Source organism: Vigna unguiculata, chromosome 8 (assembly GCF_004118075.2).
Source record: "Vigna unguiculata cultivar IT97K-499-35 chromosome 8, ASM411807v1, whole genome shotgun sequence".
In the NCBI taxonomy this organism is placed as follows: Eukaryota; Viridiplantae; Streptophyta; class Magnoliopsida; order Fabales; family Fabaceae; genus Vigna; species Vigna unguiculata.
In genome coordinates this window covers 36,408,039-36,431,021 of record NC_040286.1, presented here as the reverse complement: position 1 = coordinate 36,431,021, position 22,983 = coordinate 36,408,039, and the positions used below count along the sequence as shown (strand labels likewise).

Sequence of the window (22,983 nt, the reverse complement as noted above, 5' to 3'; positions counted from 1 at the left end):
CGAATTAATACAAACATTACTTTTATTCAATGTTTGGATATAATGTGACAAAGATTAAATAATGATACGTTTCAATAATAATAATAATAAAAGTTGAAATAAAATGATAATATAAAAAAATATTATTTTTTAGCCCAAATCTTCGTTGAAATAATAAATATATTATACCAACAAGATATAACAAACATATTTTATCCTTGCGTCAAACAATTAATTATACCGCGCGTGATTTATTCGTGCTTATTCAATTCTAAAATTATGATAATATAAGTAATCAATTGGTAAAATGTATAAACATGATTATTAGTATTATTTATGTGTATTTAGAAATTGAGATTGAAACAATTTAAATACATTTTTTTCTTAAAATCTGAAATATTTTAATCAAAGTGAACCATTTATTTTGGTATGGTCTGACGTATTACAAATTAGTTGACTAATTTAATCCAACTCACTTATCAGTAAGTCAAAAAAATATATTTTTTATAAATACAAATAAATATTGAACATGAGATAACATAACTATAAATAAATTTAGGATGTAATGAACAGATTTTGGCCGAGAAAATTTTGAATTTTTTCTTGTAGTAGATACTAAAATTATCCCATAAATTTAATATGTATACAAATAGTGAAGAGTGTAACTTTATCAAAAATTACGAATACTAAATAAATTCACACACAACTAACATGATGTATAATTTTAATTCAATAATTAGATTGATTAAATTTATTTTTCATGCAACTTTTACAGTATAATATTTAATATAAGCTAAGAAACATTTTTATTTATAATAAAAATAAAAATTATAAATTTGAGATACACAAATATATATACAAGTAGTACAAGTTTGTAAAAGAGTCACATGAAGATTATAATGCAGAGGGGCAAGTTCCAATGTTGGGCCTTTGATGTACGGGCCAATTACAAATACAATGCTGGACAAGTACTACTCACACCGACTTTTTTTCTTACTCAAACATTTTTTTTAAATTACCCTTTTTAGCATATTGCAAAGGCCCTTTTCCAACTTCCACGAATACTAACAAAAATAAAATGTTAATTATTTTGAGTTTTATAGCTACACAGTAGTAGGATAATTTTCTCACAAACTAGTTTGAAAGTATGAAGTTTTTTATAACTATTTTAAAAATCAACAAATTTATTATACTCGTCACTTTATAAGTAAATGACAGTTTTATGAAAAAATAACCACAAGTTAAAAGTCTTTTAATTAAATTTGTTTACATTTTCATTATTGACAAATGTCTTCTTTTTTCCTTTAACTCATTAAGTCCACTTAAAGCTTTGAAACATCCAATTAATTACATTTATTTAAAACATATATATTATTTTTAGATTTTGTAGCATATAAATATTTTTGGGAAGAACCCATGAACTTGAAGCAGAGTGTGTCATTGTTCCCCAATTTTCGTGTGTTTAGTGTGAAGCATTGGGAAACACCAGTACACTATGCCTTCAGCTCAAGATCCATTCTATGTTGTGAAGGAGGAGATTCAAGAATCTGTAAGCATTTTCTTTTTCCCCATATGAAGTAGGTTTTGCTGTAAGTTCAATTTTGAAAATTAATTTTACTTGTTATTTTTTTCATAAATCATGTCGTTCTACTTGAAATTTCTGCATGATTTCTCTGTTACTCGTACAACTGGATCCAGTATTTTACGAGATTCCTCTTAGTTAAGCTTAGCTGAAACTATTAACTGGGATATTTTTGCTTCTAATATCATAAGTAATCGATCTGAGTATGCTATTTTTGTCTGCAAATTTGGGATTTTGAAGAAAACCCTGTTGCGATCTGTAACTGTTGTATGTGTAGTTGTAGCAGAAAACAGAAGTTGGGATTTTGTTAATGGCGGCATGAATTTTTTTTAGATGTTATGTAATTTATTGACTGATTAATTTTCATTTTCTGGTAAGATTGATAAGCTCCAATCTACATTTCGCCAATGGGAAAAAGCTGATGATGATGGCGAGCGATCTAATCTTTCAAAGGAAGTTCTTACTAGCTGTGAAAGTATTGATTGGCAGGTATACCAATTGTGTATGTTGAACCAATGACAAGTTAGTTGGCCTGTAAATTTTTGTTTTAAATGAGTTTTATTCATTCTTCCAGTATTGTGCTACCATCGATTGTAGGAATTTGGGTTTGGGTTTTATTAGATAGACATTCGAGGAATGTTTGGATTATAGTACAATCTAGGTCAGCGGGAAGGAGTATCTTTCTTTCTTGACTTGGGATATTTTTAGTGTAGGAAGGAAAATGAGGGATTTGTACTTAACCGTCCGAAATGCTTCTGTCGAAAGCTGTAATTTATGCCATGCACACGATATTCTTCTATCATAAAAACAAAAGAATATTTAACTCTGTGATCATTGCAATGATGCAAAATATATGTAAACATATTTGTTAAATTATATTGTTAATATTAAAGCTCATTAGTTAATAATAAAATGTATTATATTCATGTATTTTTATTTAATCACTCCATTTCTTCCCCGTTGTATTCTTTAGGCATCCAAGCAAGGAGAGCAAAATTTTCATTAACCTCTCTCCCTTTTCCCCTATTTGACTTTTCTCTTCCCTTTTGGCAATCTAGGAAAGGGGAAGGAGGGGAGTGAAAATGAAGTGAGTTGAAAATGTTTTGATTTTCAATCTTTGATGGTTGTTAAAGTCATAGTAGAAAACAGGTAGAAAGTTGATTCTAACTCTAGAAGCACACTCCTAGTCTATCCTCTCTTTGTCACACATCTTAGACTATTGTTTCTTTTGCAATAGAACCTATTCAAACTGCTGAAATACGATTTTTTGATAGAAAGGTAGATGAATTGGACAAAGCAATTTCTGTGGCCTCTAGAGATCCTTCTTTGTATGGCATTGACGAAGTGGAGCTTCAGAACCGGAGGAGGTGGACCAGTGATGCTCGTAGCCAGGTATCTGTAACTACTGAACTTGATTAAGAGTTAGGAGAATACTGTTACTTTTTTTCTCAACATAATGTACAATTGTTGGTGTGGTATTTTTCTATTGGTAGCTCACATTAGATTGCCTTCTCTCTCTCTTTTTATCTGTATGATGCTGTTGAATGATTGGAGTTCATTATTAGGTGAGCACAGCAAAGAAAGCAGTGGAAGCAGGAACACGCTCAAATATAACAAACAATGCCAGTCTAAATGGGATGCGCAGGGAATTAATGAGGCTTACTAATTCTCATCAATCTGGGTCTGACCCATATTCTACCCAGGATAATGACGATTTCATAGAATCAGAATCGGATAGGCAGATGCTTCTTATAAAGTACTTCTTTTCTCCCTCTTTACGTATGGCTTTTAATTAAATATTTGTCGTTTGTCCTCCTTTTAGTTGGCTTTGTGCACATCTTCGTGCACATTTTCGCTAGATTAAACTCTTTGCTAGCCTCTTTAGTGCATACAAGATGCTAAATTGTATTTTTGATTGACCGATGTTGCCCGCACCTCGGACCTTCCCTGTGCTTTTTTGAGACATAGGTCCTCCGTAAGAAATTGTGAACACATGAGCATATGCTTCTTCTGGTTCTCTTGTAATTATAAATTTCTGTTGTGTGAATTCATTGTTGCTAATTATTTGAGTTTTATTTGAATCTATTATCACTATCAAATAAGAAATAACAACTAAAATGATGGATTCCTTTTTCCTTTCCTTTGGAAGAAAAAGAAAATGGGGGAATGGAAAGACTGTGTCAGGTAGCCTTAATACAGCTAAAGGCTGGTATTAATGGTCAAGTGTCTGGGAAACAATCATCCTCTGGTTTCTACTTTAATTTTTACATATATTTTATCTATTGGTGCTCATAGGAGACAGGATGAGGAGTTGGACGAACTTAGTATAAGTGTACAAAGAATTGGAGATGTTGGACTTACTATACATGAAGAGCTCGTGGCACAGGTATACTTGGCATCTGAGAATATTTTTTGTCTGTGATCGTACCATTTTTGCTTATTGGGAATGCCTGGTTTTGTACCATGTGACTTGGAGATCACTGGTTTAAATCCCAGAAGCAACCTCTCCCCTTGCAGGTCAAGGCTGCATATTTCTATCATCTCAGAACCCCAATAGGGGGGAGTTTTGTCATGAACTGGGCTTCCCTTTTATTCTTACTATTTTGTTTCAAAAGTTGAAAGCTAGACAACACCGTTGCACTTAAGTTATGTGTTTCGTTTGAATGTTTCAATAAGAGCTGTATTCTAAATTCTAATGCCTTCTTTTTGTTTGTGTGAAAAGTTTCTCATTCTAAATTTGTCAAAACATTGATGTTTCAGGAGAAGATTGTTGATGAACTGGGTAATGAGATGGACAGTACATCTAATCGTCTAGATTTTGTCCAAGTGAGTTTCTGCGTCTAGTTTCCATTATCTCATTAAAATGTTTATGATCTATCTGGCTGATTGCTGTCATTAATTAGCAATAATATAAGGGGGAAATGTTGAATGTTAAAGCTGAATGCCTCTCATTGTTTATGATATCAGAAAAAAGTAGCAATGGTCATGAAGAAGGCTAGCGCAAAGGGCCAGATCATGATGATCCTGGGTTTGCTGGCTCTGTTCATTTTCCTCTTTATCTTGGTATTCTTCACCTAGTCATTGAGACAAAAGCTGTCGATACTCTTGTTTGTACATGAAAAAGGATCTAAAGCTTCTGTCAAGATACCAGATTATTGGGACATCCATTTTGTTTAGAAATCAAGTGCAAGCCTCTTTCGTTTGTTGAAGGCAGTGAAATATTTGTATTATGGTGAAAAGGGAAGCAATGTGCTTGAAAATATTACAAGAGGATTTGGTTTCTAGCAGTATAGACTGCTGATGTGACTTAAATGAGTTGTATTAGTTTTTAAGATTGCAATGTTTGACGTCTTTTTTTTTTCTTTTACAAGAACAGCGTGGTGTTTTGAATTCATACATGTACCAAGATAGAGATAGCTTTTGACAGATTTTTATACAAATGCACCCATTATTTACTTGCTCACAGGGACAAGAATGACGAGTTGCTGTTTTTAACACGTTGCAAAATGAAATGTGATAGAAAATAAAAAGCATACAAAAATACTGAAACTTATAAAAGAGATTCAGAAATTAAACTTGAAGAAATATATCGTAATTAAATTTCATGAAAATGTCTATATGTAAGCCTGGTAAGAAAACTAATCTGACCAGTTAATTTTGTGGGACTTGAATGTAATCTGTCCTGAAAAGTATATTAAGTTTCAATCACTTAGAATTTATAGTTTATTGTTCATATTTTATACCATTACATGATATTATTTTTTTTACGTAAAAAAATACCTCAAATTTAAATGATATGCTTCATTCGGTAGAAATCTCAAGCACAACTCATGATAAAAAAGAATTTCTTTGCAATATGATCAATTGGACTAGAATAATTTTTTTCCCCTTTTCTAAAAGGCTTTGAAATATTTCAACATAATGCAAATTGAGATCTTATCTATAACACTCAACCAAGCCAAGCATAAGACCAAAAAAAGGAACAGAATCTCCAAAGCATGCAATTTGAGTGTAAATTCTTCTTTCCATCGTTCTCTACCACACAAAGTATGTTGCGATTCTGTGCCTTCAATTACCACCACTCATCAACCTCATCCAGAATAAGATACTCCATCCACCAAAAAGCACTTTATATTCTGCTATCAAGAACCGTTACACTAGTTCCAAATATTGAAAAAAATCTTAAAACTAAGATTTTTAATTTCACTTTTGGCCATGAAAGTCAATACTTAACATCTACGGGCACAAACATTTATAGAATACTTACTGCATAAAACAAAAAGATGTTCTGCATGATGCAAAAAAAGTTGGTCCTAAAAGAGTTTCATTACACAATCACACGCACCCCTATATATATATAACAAACCACTACCTATTCTCCTCAATTCGCTTTTGCTTTCTTTGCAAGTCTTCCTTTTTCTCACAGGTTAGTCTCTCCTTCAACCATATAGTTCCTAACTTAACAACCATGGTCTGAAATATTGTGTTAGATCATGTAAAAGTTTCAACTTTATGTTTAATGTATTCACTAGTCTACGACTATTCACAAACCATGGAAATCGACACAATTTCCTAGTACATGGATAACATGTTAAACTAGTTTATTTCTAGACTAAGGAAAACTGTGATCACTGTACCATAAGAAAGACCTTTTAATCTTTGTTTTTCAGATTCTCGTATGTATACATCCCATGAAAGAAAAGAGTGTGAGGTGTTTAACGTTAATAATGATTACATGATGTAGTGTTTTAAGATTTGTTTTTATTAGAAGTCTCGTATCAACTAGATATTAGATCAATTTAAATTGATCTTATAAACTGATTTTGTGACCTTGAGTTAGATTTGAATGTCACTTCTTACCATGATATCAGATTCATAGATTAGAGGCTATTCTAACGAAATTTTCTTAAATCTATTTTATTCGTTGTCAGATGCTATCAGACCACTCATGGCATGCATGAAGCTTATGGGTTGTTTTGTACATTTTTTGTTGCAGGTGGGTGGTAAATTTGCAGGTGAATATATATGGTTGAAGTGGGTATTTTTCAGATCACAAGTAACAGTTTCGACCCATTTGCTGAGGCTAAAGATAGAGATGCCCCCGGGGCGAAGGAGTATGTGCATATCCGCATACAGCAGAGGAATGGGAAGAAGAGTTTGACGACAGTGCAAGGTCTGAGGAAAGAGTTCAGCTATGAGAAGATTCTGAAAGATCTGAAGAAAGAGTTCTGCTGCAATGGCAATGTTGTGCATGACAAGGAGCTTGGCAAGATTATCCAACTCCAAGGTGATCAGCGCAAAAACGTTTCTCACTTCCTCATTCAGGCTGCACTTGTTAGGAAGGACCAGATCAAGATTCATGGTTTTTGATCTACTCAACCTTTCTTCTACTCATCAACTACACCTATGACACTGTTTCTGAAATAAGCTAGATGTTTGGAGTATTTGGTCATTTTCTTTATGTATGAAGGAAAATCCCAAGATGGATGATCATATATGGCATAAATTTATTTACTCTATTTGGATATTGCACAATGAATCTGATATATATGATCTTTCCCTAATAACAAATATGATAACTGAAAAGATGAAAAATAACAAAATGCTTATGGTTATCCAAAGTAAAAGATTTGTTTTCTTCTAAATTTTGTGAAACCATTATTCACGAAAGACAATTTTCCTCAGTGTTGATTCTAAGCATTGCTACTGCTACGAATCTGTGTGCTAATGACTGCTGAAAGAACCATCTGTTGAATTACTTGATCAGTTCTGGCTTCCACAGCAATTTAGTGAATGGACAATTCCTCAAATCTTCCTTCAACTTGAAGAAACCAGAGCAATTTCTTAGTTGAATCAAGTTGCAGAAATTTTAAATTTTGCTGGCTATTTCCACGATTTTTTCAATAAATTCGTATTCGTACCTACAAAAAGTAGAAGGCCATTTAGTTCATTCATCTACAATTTTCACTTTCATTCTAACACTCATCAAAGTATATCTGCACAAAGTAATTGCCACCCAACAAAACACGAACAGCAAAAATCAAAGCCTTAATCTGCACAAAGTGTCTCCCCACAAGATTCCTGATTGATGAAGTCATATATAAACAAAAAATTAACAAATGGATGTCAAATTCAAAGGTTCATAGATTTTCAACAACGATGCATGCATCAAGTGATTACTATCAACTACTGCTTCCAGTAATAAAACAGACATCAATCATGAAAATAAGCAAAAAGAAGAGACAGAATAATAAATACTATTTACTGTACCCTGTTTTCATGTACCATCCTTTCAAGTTGGCGACTTGAAACAAAGCTGACCTCCATTTCTTGACCTTCTCAGAGTCCTTACCCATCACACTTTCATGTTCAGCCATGGCTTCACCATAACTATTTCTCAGATGCCTCAAATCAGACGGTAACACTTCGTAAAAGATGGGGCAAACCAGCTGGTTTTCCATCTCCATGCACTCAAGGATCCTCAGAAGATCATCGAGACAGGAAGGGGAACGAGCATAGTTTTCAGAAAAGACAATGATTGAAAGCCTTGATTTTTCTATAACCCCAACATTAGACTGTGAAGTCTGGTCCTCATCACTGATGAAGGTATGGTATCCACTTCGGCTCAAAGCATTGTAGAGAAAACCAGTGAAGGAGCGTGTATCTTCTCCACTAAAACTCAGAAAAATGCTGTAGCGGGGTACCACCGAGGTCACATGTTGCACAATCTTTTCGATGAGTTCATATTCATATTCACACCTACAGAAAGAAAAGTCCAGAAAGAGAAGCAGGTGCATTTATTTTTCTGTCAAAGTTTAAACTAGCAAGGAATATCCACTGTTCCTTTGTGTTGATTTAAACATATTTGAAAAAGTATCTGCAAAGAAATGACTTGATTTTAGTCATGTATACCAGTTTCCTCTTCTGAAACACCATCCTGATACGTTGGCGACTTCAGTCAAAGCCCACTTCCACTTTTCTACTTTCTCAGAGTCCTCCTTCCGAAACGAAGCTTCATGGTGAGCCATGGCCGTGCCAAAACTACCTCGCAGTTTCCTTACATCGGACGGATCGACATCGTAAAAGATTGGAAGAACGGCTTGGTTCTCTGTCTTCATACAGTTTAGGATCTTAAAAAGTTCATCAAGGCACCACCTGGAAGACGCAAAGTTTTCGGAGAGAACAACGATCGAAATTCTTGATGCTTCCAAAGCTTGAAGGATGGTAAGTCCAATGTGGTCGCCACCCTTTAACTCGCCAGCATCCGTGAAGGTTCTGATTCTGGCCTGCCGCAAAGCAGCATAGAGGTTACCTGTGAAGGTGTGTCCCGTGTCCGGTTCTCTGAAGCACAGAAAAACATCATAACGCGCCACCATAGCATCGCAATGAAATGAAACAACAACCACTCAAATTGGGTGTTATTGCGATTATTTAGATGTTCATAGTCAATGTGATCAGGAGAGTGCCCAGATGGGACCTACACGGTTTTGCTTAATTTCCAGATGCTGAAATAAAATACACTAATACCTACATGGTGTTTGCGAAGATCACTCGGTTAAAGACCAATATTTTAACCAACCAAGTGGCCATTAAAGATGGTTTTCTCATCAAGTTGATGTCTTTCTGGCGATTGGGATAATATTGTTTGAAGAGATTGACAAAGCGACGTGAAGAAGAGCTCAGATATTCTTAAAATAAACAAAAAAAAAAATGTTTCGGAATCCAATTTTGAGTTGTATATTATTTAGAGAAGAGAAAATTGAGTGTGGAAAAAATTAGCAGAAACTTGGTGATTGTTCGTGTTGCAAAAAGGAAAAGTTTATGGTATCTATTTTGCAAGAGGTGCATAGCACCATACATATATATATATATATATATATATATATATATATATATATATATATATATAATCTATGGTACCAAGTGCCGTGAAGCAGAAAGTGTTGCTGTGCAACATAACACAATATTACAAGTGTTACACGTATATATATATATATATATATATATATATATATATATAGATAGATAGATATATATACTCTATCTGTCTTAGTTGTGTCTGAGAAGATTGCAATGTCTCAACGGCAAGTATTCAAATTCTGATTCATGGAACCTAAGCTAATGAAAATGTCCATGTGCTAAAATAGCACCACTCATCACAAAAGAAGATGCAGAAAGAACACGAAATGTTTAAAAGGAATACAAAAAAAAAACCATTGGAACTGCAACAGGGTGCAGAAACAACACTGATAAACACAAAGTATCAGTTGCTTAAACAGTCTTCATTCATTGTTCTCTGTAGATATCATTGGAACGAGGAAAGGACTTGATATATGTTTCCCACCTTCAATATTAATGAGCCGTTCCACAATCCTTTCTATAGATTCATGTTGGAACCTGCAAAAGTAAAAGGCCTTTTAATACATTTATCCCTATTCTTTCTCCTCAAAAACTACAATGTTAAGCTCCACTGATCAATCTTCTAACTAATGGATTGTGCTATGCAGAAACTGTTCCTAACAAAACAACACACAATACCCCATGTCAATCACTGTTTCTTGTTTAGCATTTTGATGTTTATTGTTCTTTATTTTTTCTTACTATTTCTGTATTTTTGTTTCACAAAAATATTCCAGCAAACACCAATAAATACAGTGAGAAAATTCAGTGTTACAGACTCATTTTCACTGAGATGCTCTCCTTCCAAGTTGGTGATTTGAGACAAAGCAGACCTCCATTTCTGCACCTTCTCGGAGTCCTTTCCAAACCTGTTTTCATGTGCAGTCATGGCCTCACCATAACTTTTTGTTTGATTGCATACATCCAACTTTTGCACATTGTAAAATATTGGCCAAACCATCTGATTCTTGGTGTTCATACACTCGGTGATCTTGGCAAGTTCATCAAGACACCACGTGGAATATCCATAGTTTTCAGAGAACACCACGATTGAAACCCTTGAACTTTCAATTGCTTCCATGAGCGTTTGAGAAATTTGGTTCCCACCCTCCAATTCTTCATCGTCCATGAAGATTTTGAATCCCTCTCGGCGAAGGGCATTGTATAGAAAACCTGTGAGAGTGTAGCGGGTATCCTCTCCACAAAAACTCAGAAAAACATCATATCTTGGCAGGACTTGCACGGCTGCTTCCACAATCTTTCTGATGAATTTATATTCGTATTTGTACCTATAAAACCACAAACCCTTCTAATAACATTCAAAAGAGGGCTAATAAAGTTCACATTTTTCCACAAAACAAATTGGACCCAGAAGCAGAACTATAAATTTAACAAAGTCAACACTTTCTAAAAGATAAAAAGGTAAGTCATTCATGAAAATAATCATACCCCTTTTGGTAAAACCATCCACTCAAGTTGCTGACTTCAACCAAAGCTTCTCTCCATTTCTGCATCCTATCTTTGCAATAACTTTTTTCAAATCTACGCATGGCTTGGTCATATCTACCTTTCTGAAATCTTACCTCACTTGGATGCACTCCGTAAAAGATTGGCCACACGAGTTGGTTGGTCATCATCCTACACTCAAGGATGGCCACAAGTTCATCGAGACATCTTGAGGAGGATGCATATTCTTCGGAGAAAACAACTATGGAAATCTTTGACTCTTGTATTGCTTTAAGAGCAGAGGGTGAAAGATTGGTGTCATCACTGTGTAGCTCAGGATCATCTTCATGTTCTCTGAAAAAGGTCTTAATTCTCTTGCTGCGCAAAGCATTAAAGAGATTACCAGTGAAGGTGTAGCGAACATCTTTGCCACCAAGACTGAGGAAAACATCGTAGTCTTTTTGTTCATTGGACATGATGATGATTGAGAAAACAGTGGCACCAGCAGAATGGTGTCGTTGACTCTCTCACTCACTCTCGTCTCGATAAATTTCCTCACTAAGGAGAAAATTGTACACCATAGTATTCTTTTAGACTTAACCATAGAAAGATTTATTTTTAGACTTTCGAATCCATTATAATCTTAATATTTGTAATTAAATTTTTATTAGTTTATTTTATTTATTAAATACTCAAAAATTATATATTTTTAATTAAATTCTACAGTTTAAATTTTTTTATTAATTGAATGACACAATTATTATTTTATCATATTATTTTGTTGTCTTATTTATCTCCATTTAATAAAATATATGAAATTTTATGATTAATAAAATAATATTGTGATTAGTTAATAAAAAAATTAAATAAATAAAAATATATATAAATTTAATTAAAGATACTCAAATCATCAATGTATGAGAAATTTAAAATTTAACCAAGTTTTAGTTTTTATTAATCTTGGAGGTTAATCAGGGAAGCTTGTTTATAATTTTAGTCTCTTTCTCTCTAATTATTTTTTTCTTGTATAAACTAAAATTCATTAATTTCTTGCATTTTCTTTTAAATCCTATCTGCCTGCCAAATCATTTATGCCTTTAAATCATGTTTATTTCACATCACCACTAATTTATTTTTATAAATTTCTTGGTTTTTCTTAATTCAAAATCACACAAATTTTAAAAATTCGTGAGATTAATAATTAAATATATAATAAAAACAGTAATTGCGATAAAATATTTTATTTTCATAACAAATAATATCTTAGCACGTTTACAATAAATGCTGGAGAGGTTACTTACATTGTAAGGCATGATATGCGACGCAACATAAGTTCTACAATTTACATTAACAATCTCGAGGCATAGTATAAGTATTAAAAAGATATCATGTTCTTCATTCCAAACAAATTTTGCGTTTGTCAAAATAAGTAAAAGCAGAAAATTGATCATAGCGATGTTCCTTGAAAGAGATTTAACTAATTCAATTTGATATCAACTGGCCGCAAAATTTCATTGTTCGTAAAACCTCTGCTATAAAGTTCCAAAATTTGATCTATTGTTCACCTGTTTATATTCTGCACATCCTACGAGTGCATAGAATTTAACAATTTCAAAGCCAGAGCTTCTTGCTCCTCCAAAGTAGCCGCGCCGGAACTTGTACGTGCATTCCCTGCGATTTCATTTCTTTCACCCTCGTCACTGTCACTATCAAAGTATACTTTATTCTTTTTATGCCGTCTTTTAACAGTTTCGTCTCCTTCTGACCCAGAATTATCATCTTGGTCCTCCTCTTCTTCGTCATTCCCAGCTTTCCATTTCATCTTCTGCTTTATTCTTTTTTCTCTAAGCCGCTGACGCTCTATAATCTTGTCTTCCTTGTCAGCCTTCTTCAAATCATCGCGCATCCTTTTATAGTATTCAGCTTTTTGTTCTGTGTGATGACATAAAGACAGATGTGTCAAAAATCCAAGAACACCACACATTTGAGTTAACGATTTCAATGCCATAAAGTACGACAAGATTCTTGAATTCAAGAATGATTCAGAAAATATGAAATAGTTTTCTAATTGATAAACGAGTAGTTGGATGGTACATTTCCTGATTTACAAAATAAAAAAAATAAAAAAAAAAATTTGAAAACCATGCATTGAGAATTTGAGGTCCTAGCGGGCTTCAATTGATAGCCTTATACATGTACTACTAGCAGTTTCACTATACAAAAAATTATTACCAAGATTTAGAGCTTAGAATGGATATACCTGGGTCAAGCAGCAAAGCTTCTTTGCCACTTTGCGTGTCAGCTATCCTGGCTAGCGGAGGAAGTGTGTTGCCTTCATCATCAAAAACAACCCTGGTCCCCACTGGCCTGTGTACATTAATCTTGAGCTTCTTTTTCTTCAATACACGAGTTCCTGGTCTGCACAGGAAAGAACAAAATTGATAAGAACAATGAATTTGAAGTTCCACATAAATGGCTCCCACCAAGAAACATGACAAATGCAACTTCATGCCCAACAATACTATACGTTTGAACTTTTTATTAGCCATCATAAGATTTTTTATTTAAAGATCATTCTGCATCCGCAATTCAAAACAAGAAGACTTGTCCAGCCCCTTCAATAACCATATAAAAAGAAACCAACGCAGAGAATTATCAGAAGGTAATCTAAATTTTTTATCAGTACCACAGAAAACACATAAACATACATTATTTCTTCAATTTCAGATGACTTCACTTTGTCTTCATTTGTTGCAGGATCTGCTAACTGAAAAAGATCATTTTCGATTTCTTCATCCTTGAAAGGATCTGTGTCTATCTTGTTTCTAGAAACCTCCAAGACATTTTTCTTGCTTGAATCTTCTGGTTCAACTAAAATTGATTTTGTTGACACAACTTTAGATTTAATTTTCTGGTTAAGAAAACGGATTTTTGGAGTCATTGGTAAACCTAATGATGCCGAATACTCGTTAACAGGCAGTTTCATAACATCAAATATGTCTTTATCTTTTTGTAGATGGATGGATCTCATATATGTGATGAACGCCCTCTGAGCCCGATGCTGCAGGTCTGGATATTTAACCAGTAAAGACGCCAACAGAGTAGAAACTGGTTGCAGTCGTTCTTGCCTTGGCTGAATAATCATCAAGTACAAAAGCATGGAAATAAAATATGTCAGAAAAAGCATAATACTGATGAGAGCCAGACATAAAACAGAAAATCCAATGTTCAAATGAAGATTGAAATTGTTTGTCTACTACTAACTTTCAGGGCAAATGTACCTTAGTAAAATGCACTGGAACCTTTGCTGCTTTTAACTTTTCAAGCATTTGCATTTCCGATGGCAACAGAAATAAAACTGACTTTCCATCAGACTTATATCGAGCTGTGCGACCAACTCTATGTATGTAAGAAGCTACATTTTCAGGACAATCAACCTACAAATGCAAGAGAGAAGCGAGACTTAAAACATTAAAACAATCTTTCTGCTTCCAACATTTCACCTCAAAGCCCTGAGACTTGCTACAAGACAGAAAACACAAGCAGAATGAGACTCACCTGAACAACCCAGTCAACTGCCTTATTAAAATCAAGGCCTCTTGCGGCCACATCAGTTGAGAAGAGAACTGAGCGCTTCTCACAAAACTCAGAGTATATTGCCATTCTTCTTTCCTGTTTCATCCTCCCATGAAGGCACTTCAATGGTATGCCAGGGTGCAGTTTCTTAAATGCTTCAAAGACAAATTTTACCTATTAATAAGGGATGACAACATTATGGTAGATGGTCAATCTCAAGAATTTTGCTCCCAAAAAATACAAAATTGAATCAATCGAATCTAGTGATCAACAGAAGTCCTTTTAAACATAGAATTCCCCCCAGTTTCCATTTGAAGTCTTATGAGCACTTCATCCTAAAAGTCATTTAAAAACTTTCTCACTACAATAACCATAATCAGCACATATGAAAACCATAACAGAAGATTTATGAGTGTAGACAACATCCTTTGCAGTTACACGTGCAACAATGGAAATATTTGCTAAGCTACTGAATATGAAACTAACAAGCTAACTTTCAGTTTCAATGAGTGTAGACAACGTCCTTTGCAGTTACACATGCAATAATGGAAATATTTACTAAGCTACTGAATGTGAAACTAACAAGCTAACTTTCAGTTTAAATGATTAAACAAATTGCAATATCTCATTCCCTCAAACTGCATAATACTCTTGGAAATGATGACAAGCTAGTAGTAATCATGCATTTGGCTAATCATCAACAGTGCACTTTTCAGGTGGCATGATTTCCTTCATGAAAAGGAGCTTCTTTAACAGGAAAGAAAAGTGGAGCTACCTGTTTACAGCTTGAAAGAAAGACAAGTATTTTTGACTGTAGATGAGATTTTATGAAACTCCACAGCATATCTAGCTTTTGTTCAAGGGGAACAACCATCACAATTTGCTTCAAGAGAGAAGGAGTGGCTGTCACCGATTCTTCATGCACACTCAGATACTCTGGATCCTTCAAACTTAGTCTGGCAAGATCTTGAATTGACTTCGTTTGAGTTGCAGAAAAAAGCAAGGTCTGTCTACGCTTTGGTAGTTGAGAAATGATTGCATTTAGTTCCTTTTTGAACCCACTGTCTAGAATGCGATCAGCCTCGTCTAGCACCAAAACCTATACAAGGAAGACCATTCAACCATCATTAAATAAATACTTACATGCGTTGTTTCTATAATTGAAGAGGAATCCATGGTAAACTATTTTTTTATAATTTGTTTTCATAAGTTATTCTAGAAAGCTCACTAAAATATTATGATACTACCTTATGAAGGTATCATAAGCTATTTTCATAACGCTCTCTCATAACGCTTGGACAAAAATTTGTCATAAGATAAGCTCAAATAAATTACAATAAACTCTTCCAAGCATACTCCACTTCAACCTTGGTTGCTAAATCACCTAAGTACTAGCGTAGTGTCTACCAAGGATAAGAACTTTTTTCTGGCTATTATCAAGAAAGACAACTAGCACACTGAAGTGCTATAATATAAAACACACAAGGTAACAGAGTATGAAATAAAAACTAAAAATATGAATTATAACTCTAATTTCAAAGTCCAATTTGGATTAATCTTACACTATATAAGGGAAAAAAAAAGGCTATACTGACCTGCATTTGAGAACAATCAAAATTGGGAGTTTCATCCATGTGTTGCAGCAGTCTACCAGGTGTGCAGATCAATATATTGAGCTCGTTAACACGTTCTTTCTCCATTTCAACATCCTTTCGACCACCAATGAGAAGGCCAGCACTAAAATTATGGTGTTTTCCAACATCCTTCAACACATCAAATATCTGACCAGCCAATTCCCTTGTAGGCGATATAATGATGCTGCCAACGCCATCTTCAGGTCCCCATCTCTCTCTATACAACTTCTCCAACACCTATCATTCATAATCCACCATAAACAATTAACCATAACTCCGAGAGTAAATCCCACTGACACCCCAGTATTTCATGAGATTGCGCAGAACCCTTGTATCTTTTACTATCTCATTATCTCACCACTAATTCTCTTGATTGTTTAAAAATTGAAAAGCTTCCACTGACAATACTTATGTATTAAATTAACTCTCCTGAATTGTTTGAAAACACCACACCATGATCTCTGAGAAGGAAAACTGTGGTAACATTAGAAAAAACAAAAGGAGTTGATGCAATTTCACGAAACTTCAGCGTAATTTTCTCTAACTATAGATATCACAATTCAATATCCCAGTGGTTCAAAATCACATTTCCTCACTTTTCAGCAAATGCTAAGATTGTATAATTACCACAATATTTGAATTAATTAAAAAACCGAAGTGAGGAGAGAAAAAACGAAGCACTTACAGGGATAATAAAAGCGAGGGTTTTACCGGAGCCAGTTTTGGCGGCGCCGAGGATGTCTCGGCCACAGAGCGCGTGGGGGAGAGCAGCTCTCTGGATGTCGGTTGTGACAACGAACTTGGCTTGCCTCAGGGCATCCTTTGTTTTCTTGGAGAGCGGGAATTGTTCGAAGCGGGACGCGCCAGCATAGCGCGAGTAGGTGTTGTCTTGGAGGCGACCAACGGGGGAACTTTTGGTCAGTGGTGGAAGCGACATTGGGTTGGAGCCGGAGTCCGGTGGCTGGAACTGGATCCATGAATTCAACAGGTCTATCTCTTCCTGCTCTGAGACTCTCTGTTGCTTCCGAAACTCCTTCGATTTTGGTCTTTTCATTGCTCAAGCTTGAAGAAGAAGAAGAAGAAGAAGAATGAAGAGGCTTAGGTTTGCTATGTGTTGTTGGGGCAGAGAGAGAGGAACGGTGTAAGAGTTGGCGGCTAAAATACATTCCCCAATTCAAGAAATATTGGGCTGGCCCGAGTAAAGGCCTACCCGTTTTTTTTTTTTTTTAAATAAATAATACACTTCCTAATTTTCTCCTTATTTATCTTTCGATTATAAAATTTCTTCTAATTATTTTATTTCATTGTAGTGGTGAAAATTATGAATATGTATGTTCACTTTTTATTTTATTATTGTTATTATTATACTATAAATAAAAGTATATTATTAAATTTATAAAAGTTAATTATAGAATAAATCAATTTTATAATTTTAGTATAGAATTTATTTTACTAGAATAATTTAATTGGATTAAAAATAATTATAAATTCTAAAATAATTATATTAATTAAAGATAATGTTAATTAATTGAATATAAGTCTAAATCAATTTTAAAGATCAACTGAGATTTATTTATATATATATATATATATATATATATATATATATTTAAATTGATTGATGTGAGATATCTAACAAATAAAAATATATATATTAAAAAAATAATTATTAAATAATTATAAAAAAAATCTTTAATATAGTTATAATGTTATACATAAGTAGAAATTTATATTTTTTATGTTGATTTTGTATCCGTCATATAAAGTTAATCTTTTGTGTTAGTTATTATTATAATTGTTATAGGAAGTTCTTTTAGACATTGTTACTACTCAAATAATAGAAGAATGTCATTTTCTTTTGGCAAGTAACTGCAATAGTTTGAATAATCTCCAATATATACACGAAATTGTAATATCTTCTTGTTGTTGCGTAATGTCACACCCTATCTACCATCTTTTGACTTTGTGTGCTTGATATGTAATGTAATTACATAGCATTTTTTTTATCATAATTACATCACATGAAATTATTTATTTTAAAAGTGATATTGATTAAGGCTCAAGGTTGACCTTCTTTATGTTTTTCCAAAACCCTAAATGAGAGAAAAGCACCAACGAGTTGTGCGCAAACCATTACACTCATGAGAGCGACACTTAGAGCATGAAAGCAAAAGTGAAAGCCACCAAAACAATAGTGATGAAGTGTTGTGCAATAACAAAGACGAGGAAATGAGATGAGAGACTTTGAGGAGATGAGGAGGAAAGTGAAAGTGTAGCGAGAACGAGAGCAACTGATACGATAAACGTGAAGTGCAACACGAAATAGAGAAGAGAAGAAGAAAATTGAATATATTAAGCCGATTATAGTGATGAACTAGTATAATATACGTATTTTAACTTAAAAATAATATAATAAATTTGTATTTTATTATAAAATTATCGTTACTCTCACTTGTTGCGATGGTTCCAATGATAACTCGATAAAAAATTATTGTATTTTAGTACAAAATTGTCACCACTCACATTTATTATGACAATTATAATGATAGCTAACATTGAAAGTCTCACTGTATTTACATTAACTCATCACGATAGGTAGATTATAACCATTATAATAAATTGTTAAAAAAACTAAAATTCGCATTATAAATATTTAATTATTTTTGTAAGTTTACATATAATTAGTAGTTACAACCTATAATTATAAATTCAAATTTTATTACATTAAAAAACAACATATGTAATTAAAATTTATTGTTAGTATTAAATTATTAAAATAAAGAAGGACATGTATATAATTTTTCTAAAATTATAAAAGCGTAAAAGTTAAAAAAACAAAAGTGCAATTGACATGGTAAAACTATATAGAAGATAGCAAAATAGTGAAAATATGATGTATTAAAAGAGTTATCAAAATAGTATTATATTCATGTTTTTTAATTAAAAAGGTAAATAAGTGATGCAAATGTATGAAGAATCTTGAAAGAAGTAGAAAGTGTATGGTGAAGTGAGGTGTGATGTTGAACCACATGTGGCTAAAAAACAACTAACCACAATCACTTCCCACATGTGGCTAAATCTCCACAACTCCAAACTAAAAGTCAAAATATAATCCAAGGCAATGCTTTTAACTCCATCATTATGTTTGCATAAACAAATATTTTTAGGAAATAAAATAAATTAATTTTATTCCATAAAAATTATAAATTTTTTATTTTATCTTTTAAAAATACGTTACCCAAATATGTCATTATTGGTTTGGATATATTACAATTTACATAGAAACATCCATTATATTTATTATATTATTTATTATTTTGATCATAGTTGTTATTAAATTGTATAGAATATTTTAGAAGAAGACAATAGTGAGAAGCCAGATGTCACGTGTGACATTGTGAAGTTCATTTCAATTCCAATGTTTTCATCTTATCTTAGTTCTGAGGCACAAGTTCTATAGTCTCTGTTTTCTTCCTCTTCTCACTCATAACGGTTACCATACACTTTTTTTTCTTGTCTTCACTCTACCTTTGTATGTGTGGGTTTGCTTTTTCTCAGAAATTGACTCTTCCATGTTCCTTCATTTCAGCTTTCTCAGGAGCCAAAGTCAATTACATGGTTAGAACTCAGAAGTGCTTCTTTGGTGGCTCTTCTTCAAGCAATTGCTGTGTGTGAGACTGATAAATAAAAAGACTAATGGTATAAACTCCCTTCAAAATATAGAACAAGAAACCCCCACCATCTTTAGTTTTCATTTTAAAGTTTGAAACTTTAACTGAAGGAAAATGGAAGTTCTGGGTTTTATCCATTCAGTTTTCCGAGAAAAAAAAAAACTGATTTTTATCTGTTGCTGGTGTTAGTTTTTACTGTATCTTGTTCTTAAAAAAATCCACTCTTGATTCTTTTGTGCAACGTGATATTGGTATTGGTCTTTGTTCATGGGATTTCTGAATGCACATTTAAGTGACAACGTACGAATTGTTCTGCTTTTGTTTTGTTTTGTTTTTCCAGGTGGCCTCTGTTAGCGTGTAGTGCTCACAGATTCTGTCATGGTGAATACTGAAAGTGGTGTTCTTTTAAGGCACAGAAGGTTTGAGAGCTTGTTGAATACAAGATCTAGCCAAAGTGTGGAAGAAACTCGAAAAGTTGCAGTGAAAGATGGAGGAGTAGAAGAAACGACAAAGAATGATGATGGGTGGGTTTCTGCAATCATATCTTGGATCAGAATTGTGACATGTTTTGTGTCTATGATGGTCACAACATTCATATGGGCATTGATCATGGTTGTGCTTATACCATGGCCCTACGAGAGGATCCGACAAGGAAACATCTATGGACATGTGACTGGTAGAATGCTGGTAAGTTAATGGCTGAGATATGTTCCTTTTTGCAGTAGCATAGTTACATGTTTTGAAACTTTTTGGGAAGCTTTTCAAGTTATGACTGATATCTGAAACATTATGCAGATGTGGATTCTTGGTAATCCTATAAAGATTGAAGGTGCTGAGTACTCTAACGAGAGAGCCATTTACATCAGTAATCATGCATCTCCAATAGACATATTTCTTATAATGTGGTTGACTCCTACAGGCACTGTTGGCATTGCAAAGAAAGAGGTTTGTTCTAATGCTCAAAATGTAAAAGAAAAACTTTTGGAAATGGATTTTATGGAGTTAGGATTATGTACTGGTTTTGTTGTAACGTTTAATGTTCTATGCTGAGCATTAAAAATACTCATACTTTTGCATACCAGAAAAGATCAGAAACAGGACAACAAAACCACAAAGAAACAGAAACAAGACAACAAAACGCAGTAGATAATCCAAATTCGATTTTATGTGCATCTCCTATCCATGAACATTGTACATGAATGCTTGAAATTTTCAATGTGTCATTAACATATATGCATTAGCACACCATGCAGCATTGGTAACCATAACTATTTACATTAAACTTTCTAGTAAAAAAGTGCACTCAAAGCTTTAGAAACTATGCAGATAATATGGTATCCATTATTTGGGCAACTTTATGTTTTGGCCAACCATCTTCGTATAGATCGATCCAACCCAAGTGCAGCTATTGAGTCCATGAAAGAGGTATATAACCTTGTAACCTTGTTCTTGCAGCATCTACAACATCATTTTTTGTGTGTAATGTTTTAATTTGTGGTTCTAATGTTCAGGCAGCTCGTGCAGTTTTGAAGAACAATCTGTCCTTGATCATTTTCCCAGAGGGTACCAGGTCTAAGAATGGACGACTACTTCCTTTCAAAAAAGTATTTATCTAACCTCATCTTTGCATTCCATAATTTTAGTGACATTCCATAAGAAGAGGCCTCTAGACTTTTTCTATATGGCAACTCAAACTCAATTGGCGACTTTATGATTCACCATTATTATCCAAGTTTTATGGATTCATCGGAGAGACACAATAGACACAATATAAGTAATGATTGATACTACTTTCAACTCAAAACCTTAAGACAATAACTTGATGAGTCTTTTTTCTTATACAGTATTCAACCTTCTGATCTTTACTCGATGTAACATTTAGACTCACACTTGAATCAGCAAATAGTTGAACTCACAACTTCATCGATCTTATTTATCAAAATTCTTAACCGAAGAATTGAATCCACGACTTTTCTCTCCTTTCTTTCTGACCATGAAGCCACCTTATCACTCATAATCATTTTGGTCTTGTTCATATGCTGCAATCATTTTGGTTATGCTTGAGAATCCATTATTGTTTGACTTGTGATACAGGGTTTTGTTCATTTGGCACTGCAATCGCGTCTTCCAATTGTTCCAATGGTTCTGACAGGTACTCATCTAGCATGGAGAAAAGGTAGTTTGCATGTTAGACCAGCACCTCTCAGTGTGAAGTATCTTCCACCTATTACTACTGAAAATTGGAAGGTTGATAAGATTGATGACTATGTTACAATGATACACAACATGTATGCTCAACACCTTCCTGTGACTCAGAAACCTCTTCCTTGAAAAGTTGCAGGGTTAGAAGAATCAGAATCAGAATCAATTTTAAGCTGAAGCATGTCTTCCAAAAGGGAACTCTTGTTAAATGCAATATGCATAAATTGGTTCTAACAAATTAAATAGCTAAATCCTTGCAAAAAGCTTAGCTACCATGTCTAATTTATTCTCATGATCTTAACTGATGTTTGAATTAACTGCTTTAAACTTCACTCGTCAATGTTTACCGTTTCGATCATTTTGTGAAACTTGTATGTTGTTCAAATTTTGTGAAGAATGCAAGCATCACAGTATTTAAGATTTTCTGATCATTGTGAATTTCATGTGCCTACAGAACAGTATTTAAATTTAATATATGTTTATTTGTATATTATAATTTGTTTATTTTATGCTATTTTATTTGAATTTGGAATATTAATTGAGATATTTAAATTTACTGTGTAATGAGTGAGCAAAAATCAGTTTGGAAAGAGATAGAATAGGAGAAAATAAATAAAAGAAAGTCATTTTTAAAATTAATTTTACACCGTTTTTTTGAAAGCTCTTTCTGTACAATGATTGCACTTATTAATCTGGCTTTTAATCCTCTTCCTTCGTACAACACAAATTATTTATATATATATATATATATATATATATATATATATATATATATATATATATATATATATATATATATATATATATATATATGCTTTCCTACATACTTTTTGAACTTGATCATTAAATAAGAGAATAAAAAGAAATGAAAAGAAAAACCCAAATCTTATCAGAAGATAAATGACATCGTCTTCATCATCACGTTGATTGTTTTTTTTTTTAATTCATTTTGAATAAAATAATTTTAAAATATTCATATTATTTTACAAACGGA

At 33.2% G+C, this 22,983-nt stretch overlaps 6 protein-coding genes across 10 annotated transcripts; 3 read left to right on the top strand and 3 right to left on the bottom strand.

Moving 5' to 3' along the window:
• The first annotated feature begins 1,370 nt into the window (after nt 1-1,370).
• Nucleotides 1,371-5,026, top strand: LOC114193326 (syntaxin-61-like). 3 transcript variants are annotated; one of them, XM_028083067.1, is made up of 7 exons: nt 1,371-1,528; nt 1,940-2,050; nt 2,840-2,953; nt 3,127-3,317; nt 3,857-3,947; nt 4,322-4,387; nt 4,529-5,026. In XM_028083067.1, the coding sequence occupies exons 1-7, from the start codon at nt 1,475-1,477 to the stop codon at nt 4,637-4,639; spliced, it is 738 nt and encodes a 245-aa protein (XP_027938868.1). In that variant the 5' UTR covers nt 1,371-1,474; the 3' UTR covers nt 4,640-5,026. The 3 variants fall into 3 exon arrangements, with proteins under 3 accessions (XP_027938868.1, XP_027938869.1, XP_027938870.1); XM_028083068.1 differs by lacking the exon at nt 1,371-1,528 and having other exon boundaries at nt 2,836-2,953; XM_028083069.1 differs by lacking the exons at nt 1,371-1,528; nt 1,940-2,050 and adding an exon at nt 2,535-2,710 and having other exon boundaries at nt 2,836-2,953.
• An 853-nt stretch (nt 5,027-5,879) lies between these two features.
• Nucleotides 5,880-7,080, top strand: LOC114194399 (protein translation factor SUI1 homolog). The gene is made up of 2 exons (XM_028084588.1): nt 5,880-5,987; nt 6,558-7,080. Exon 2 carries the CDS (start codon nt 6,587-6,589, stop codon nt 6,929-6,931), a length of 345 nt encoding a protein of 114 aa, XP_027940389.1. The 5' UTR covers nt 5,880-5,987; nt 6,558-6,586; the 3' UTR covers nt 6,932-7,080.
• A 6-nt stretch (nt 7,081-7,086) lies between these two features.
• On the bottom strand, nt 7,087-9,346 carry LOC114194398 (TMV resistance protein N-like). 2 transcript variants are annotated; one of them, XM_028084587.1, is made up of 3 exons: nt 8,474-8,959; nt 7,832-8,320; nt 7,087-7,482 (listed from the first exon to the last, which is right to left on the bottom strand). In XM_028084587.1, the coding sequence occupies exons 1-3, from the start codon at nt 8,935-8,937 to the stop codon at nt 7,431-7,433; spliced, it is 1,005 nt and encodes a 334-aa protein (XP_027940388.1). In that variant the 5' UTR covers nt 8,938-8,959; the 3' UTR covers nt 7,087-7,430. The 2 variants fall into 2 exon arrangements, with proteins under 2 accessions (XP_027940388.1, XP_027940387.1); XM_028084586.1 differs by having other exon boundaries at nt 7,142-7,642; nt 8,474-9,346.
• Nucleotides 9,347-9,617: 271 nt separating this feature from the next.
• On the bottom strand, nt 9,618-11,480 carry LOC114193367 (disease resistance-like protein DSC2). Its single transcript, XM_028083129.1, has 3 exons — nt 10,910-11,480; nt 10,240-10,749; nt 9,618-9,958 (listed from the first exon to the last, which is right to left on the bottom strand). The coding sequence occupies exons 1-3, from the start codon at nt 11,380-11,382 to the stop codon at nt 9,844-9,846; spliced, it is 1,098 nt and encodes a 365-aa protein (XP_027938930.1). The 5' UTR covers nt 11,383-11,480; the 3' UTR covers nt 9,618-9,843.
• An 882-nt stretch (nt 11,481-12,362) lies between these two features.
• On the bottom strand, nt 12,363-17,260 carry LOC114195431 (DEAD-box ATP-dependent RNA helicase 32). The gene is made up of 8 exons (XM_028085905.1): nt 16,802-17,260; nt 16,078-16,353; nt 15,258-15,581; nt 14,465-14,656; nt 14,188-14,343; nt 13,615-14,039; nt 13,167-13,324; nt 12,363-12,838 (listed from the first exon to the last, which is right to left on the bottom strand). The coding sequence occupies exons 1-8, from the start codon at nt 17,168-17,170 to the stop codon at nt 12,492-12,494; spliced, it is 2,247 nt and encodes a 748-aa protein (XP_027941706.1). The 5' UTR covers nt 17,171-17,260; the 3' UTR covers nt 12,363-12,491.
• Nucleotides 17,261-19,500: 2,240 nt separating this feature from the next.
• Nucleotides 19,501-22,482, top strand: LOC114193955 (1-acyl-sn-glycerol-3-phosphate acyltransferase-like). 2 transcript variants are annotated; one of them, XM_028083964.1, is made up of 7 exons: nt 19,501-19,608; nt 19,706-19,815; nt 20,128-20,474; nt 20,583-20,732; nt 21,114-21,212; nt 21,299-21,391; nt 21,882-22,482. In XM_028083964.1, the coding sequence occupies exons 3-7, from the start codon at nt 20,166-20,168 to the stop codon at nt 22,116-22,118; spliced, it is 888 nt and encodes a 295-aa protein (XP_027939765.1). In that variant the 5' UTR covers nt 19,501-19,608; nt 19,706-19,815; nt 20,128-20,165; the 3' UTR covers nt 22,119-22,482. The 2 variants fall into 2 exon arrangements, with proteins under 2 accessions (XP_027939765.1, XP_027939764.1); XM_028083963.1 differs by lacking the exon at nt 19,501-19,608 and having other exon boundaries at nt 19,615-19,815.
• Nucleotides 22,483-22,983: the final 501 nt, after the last annotated feature.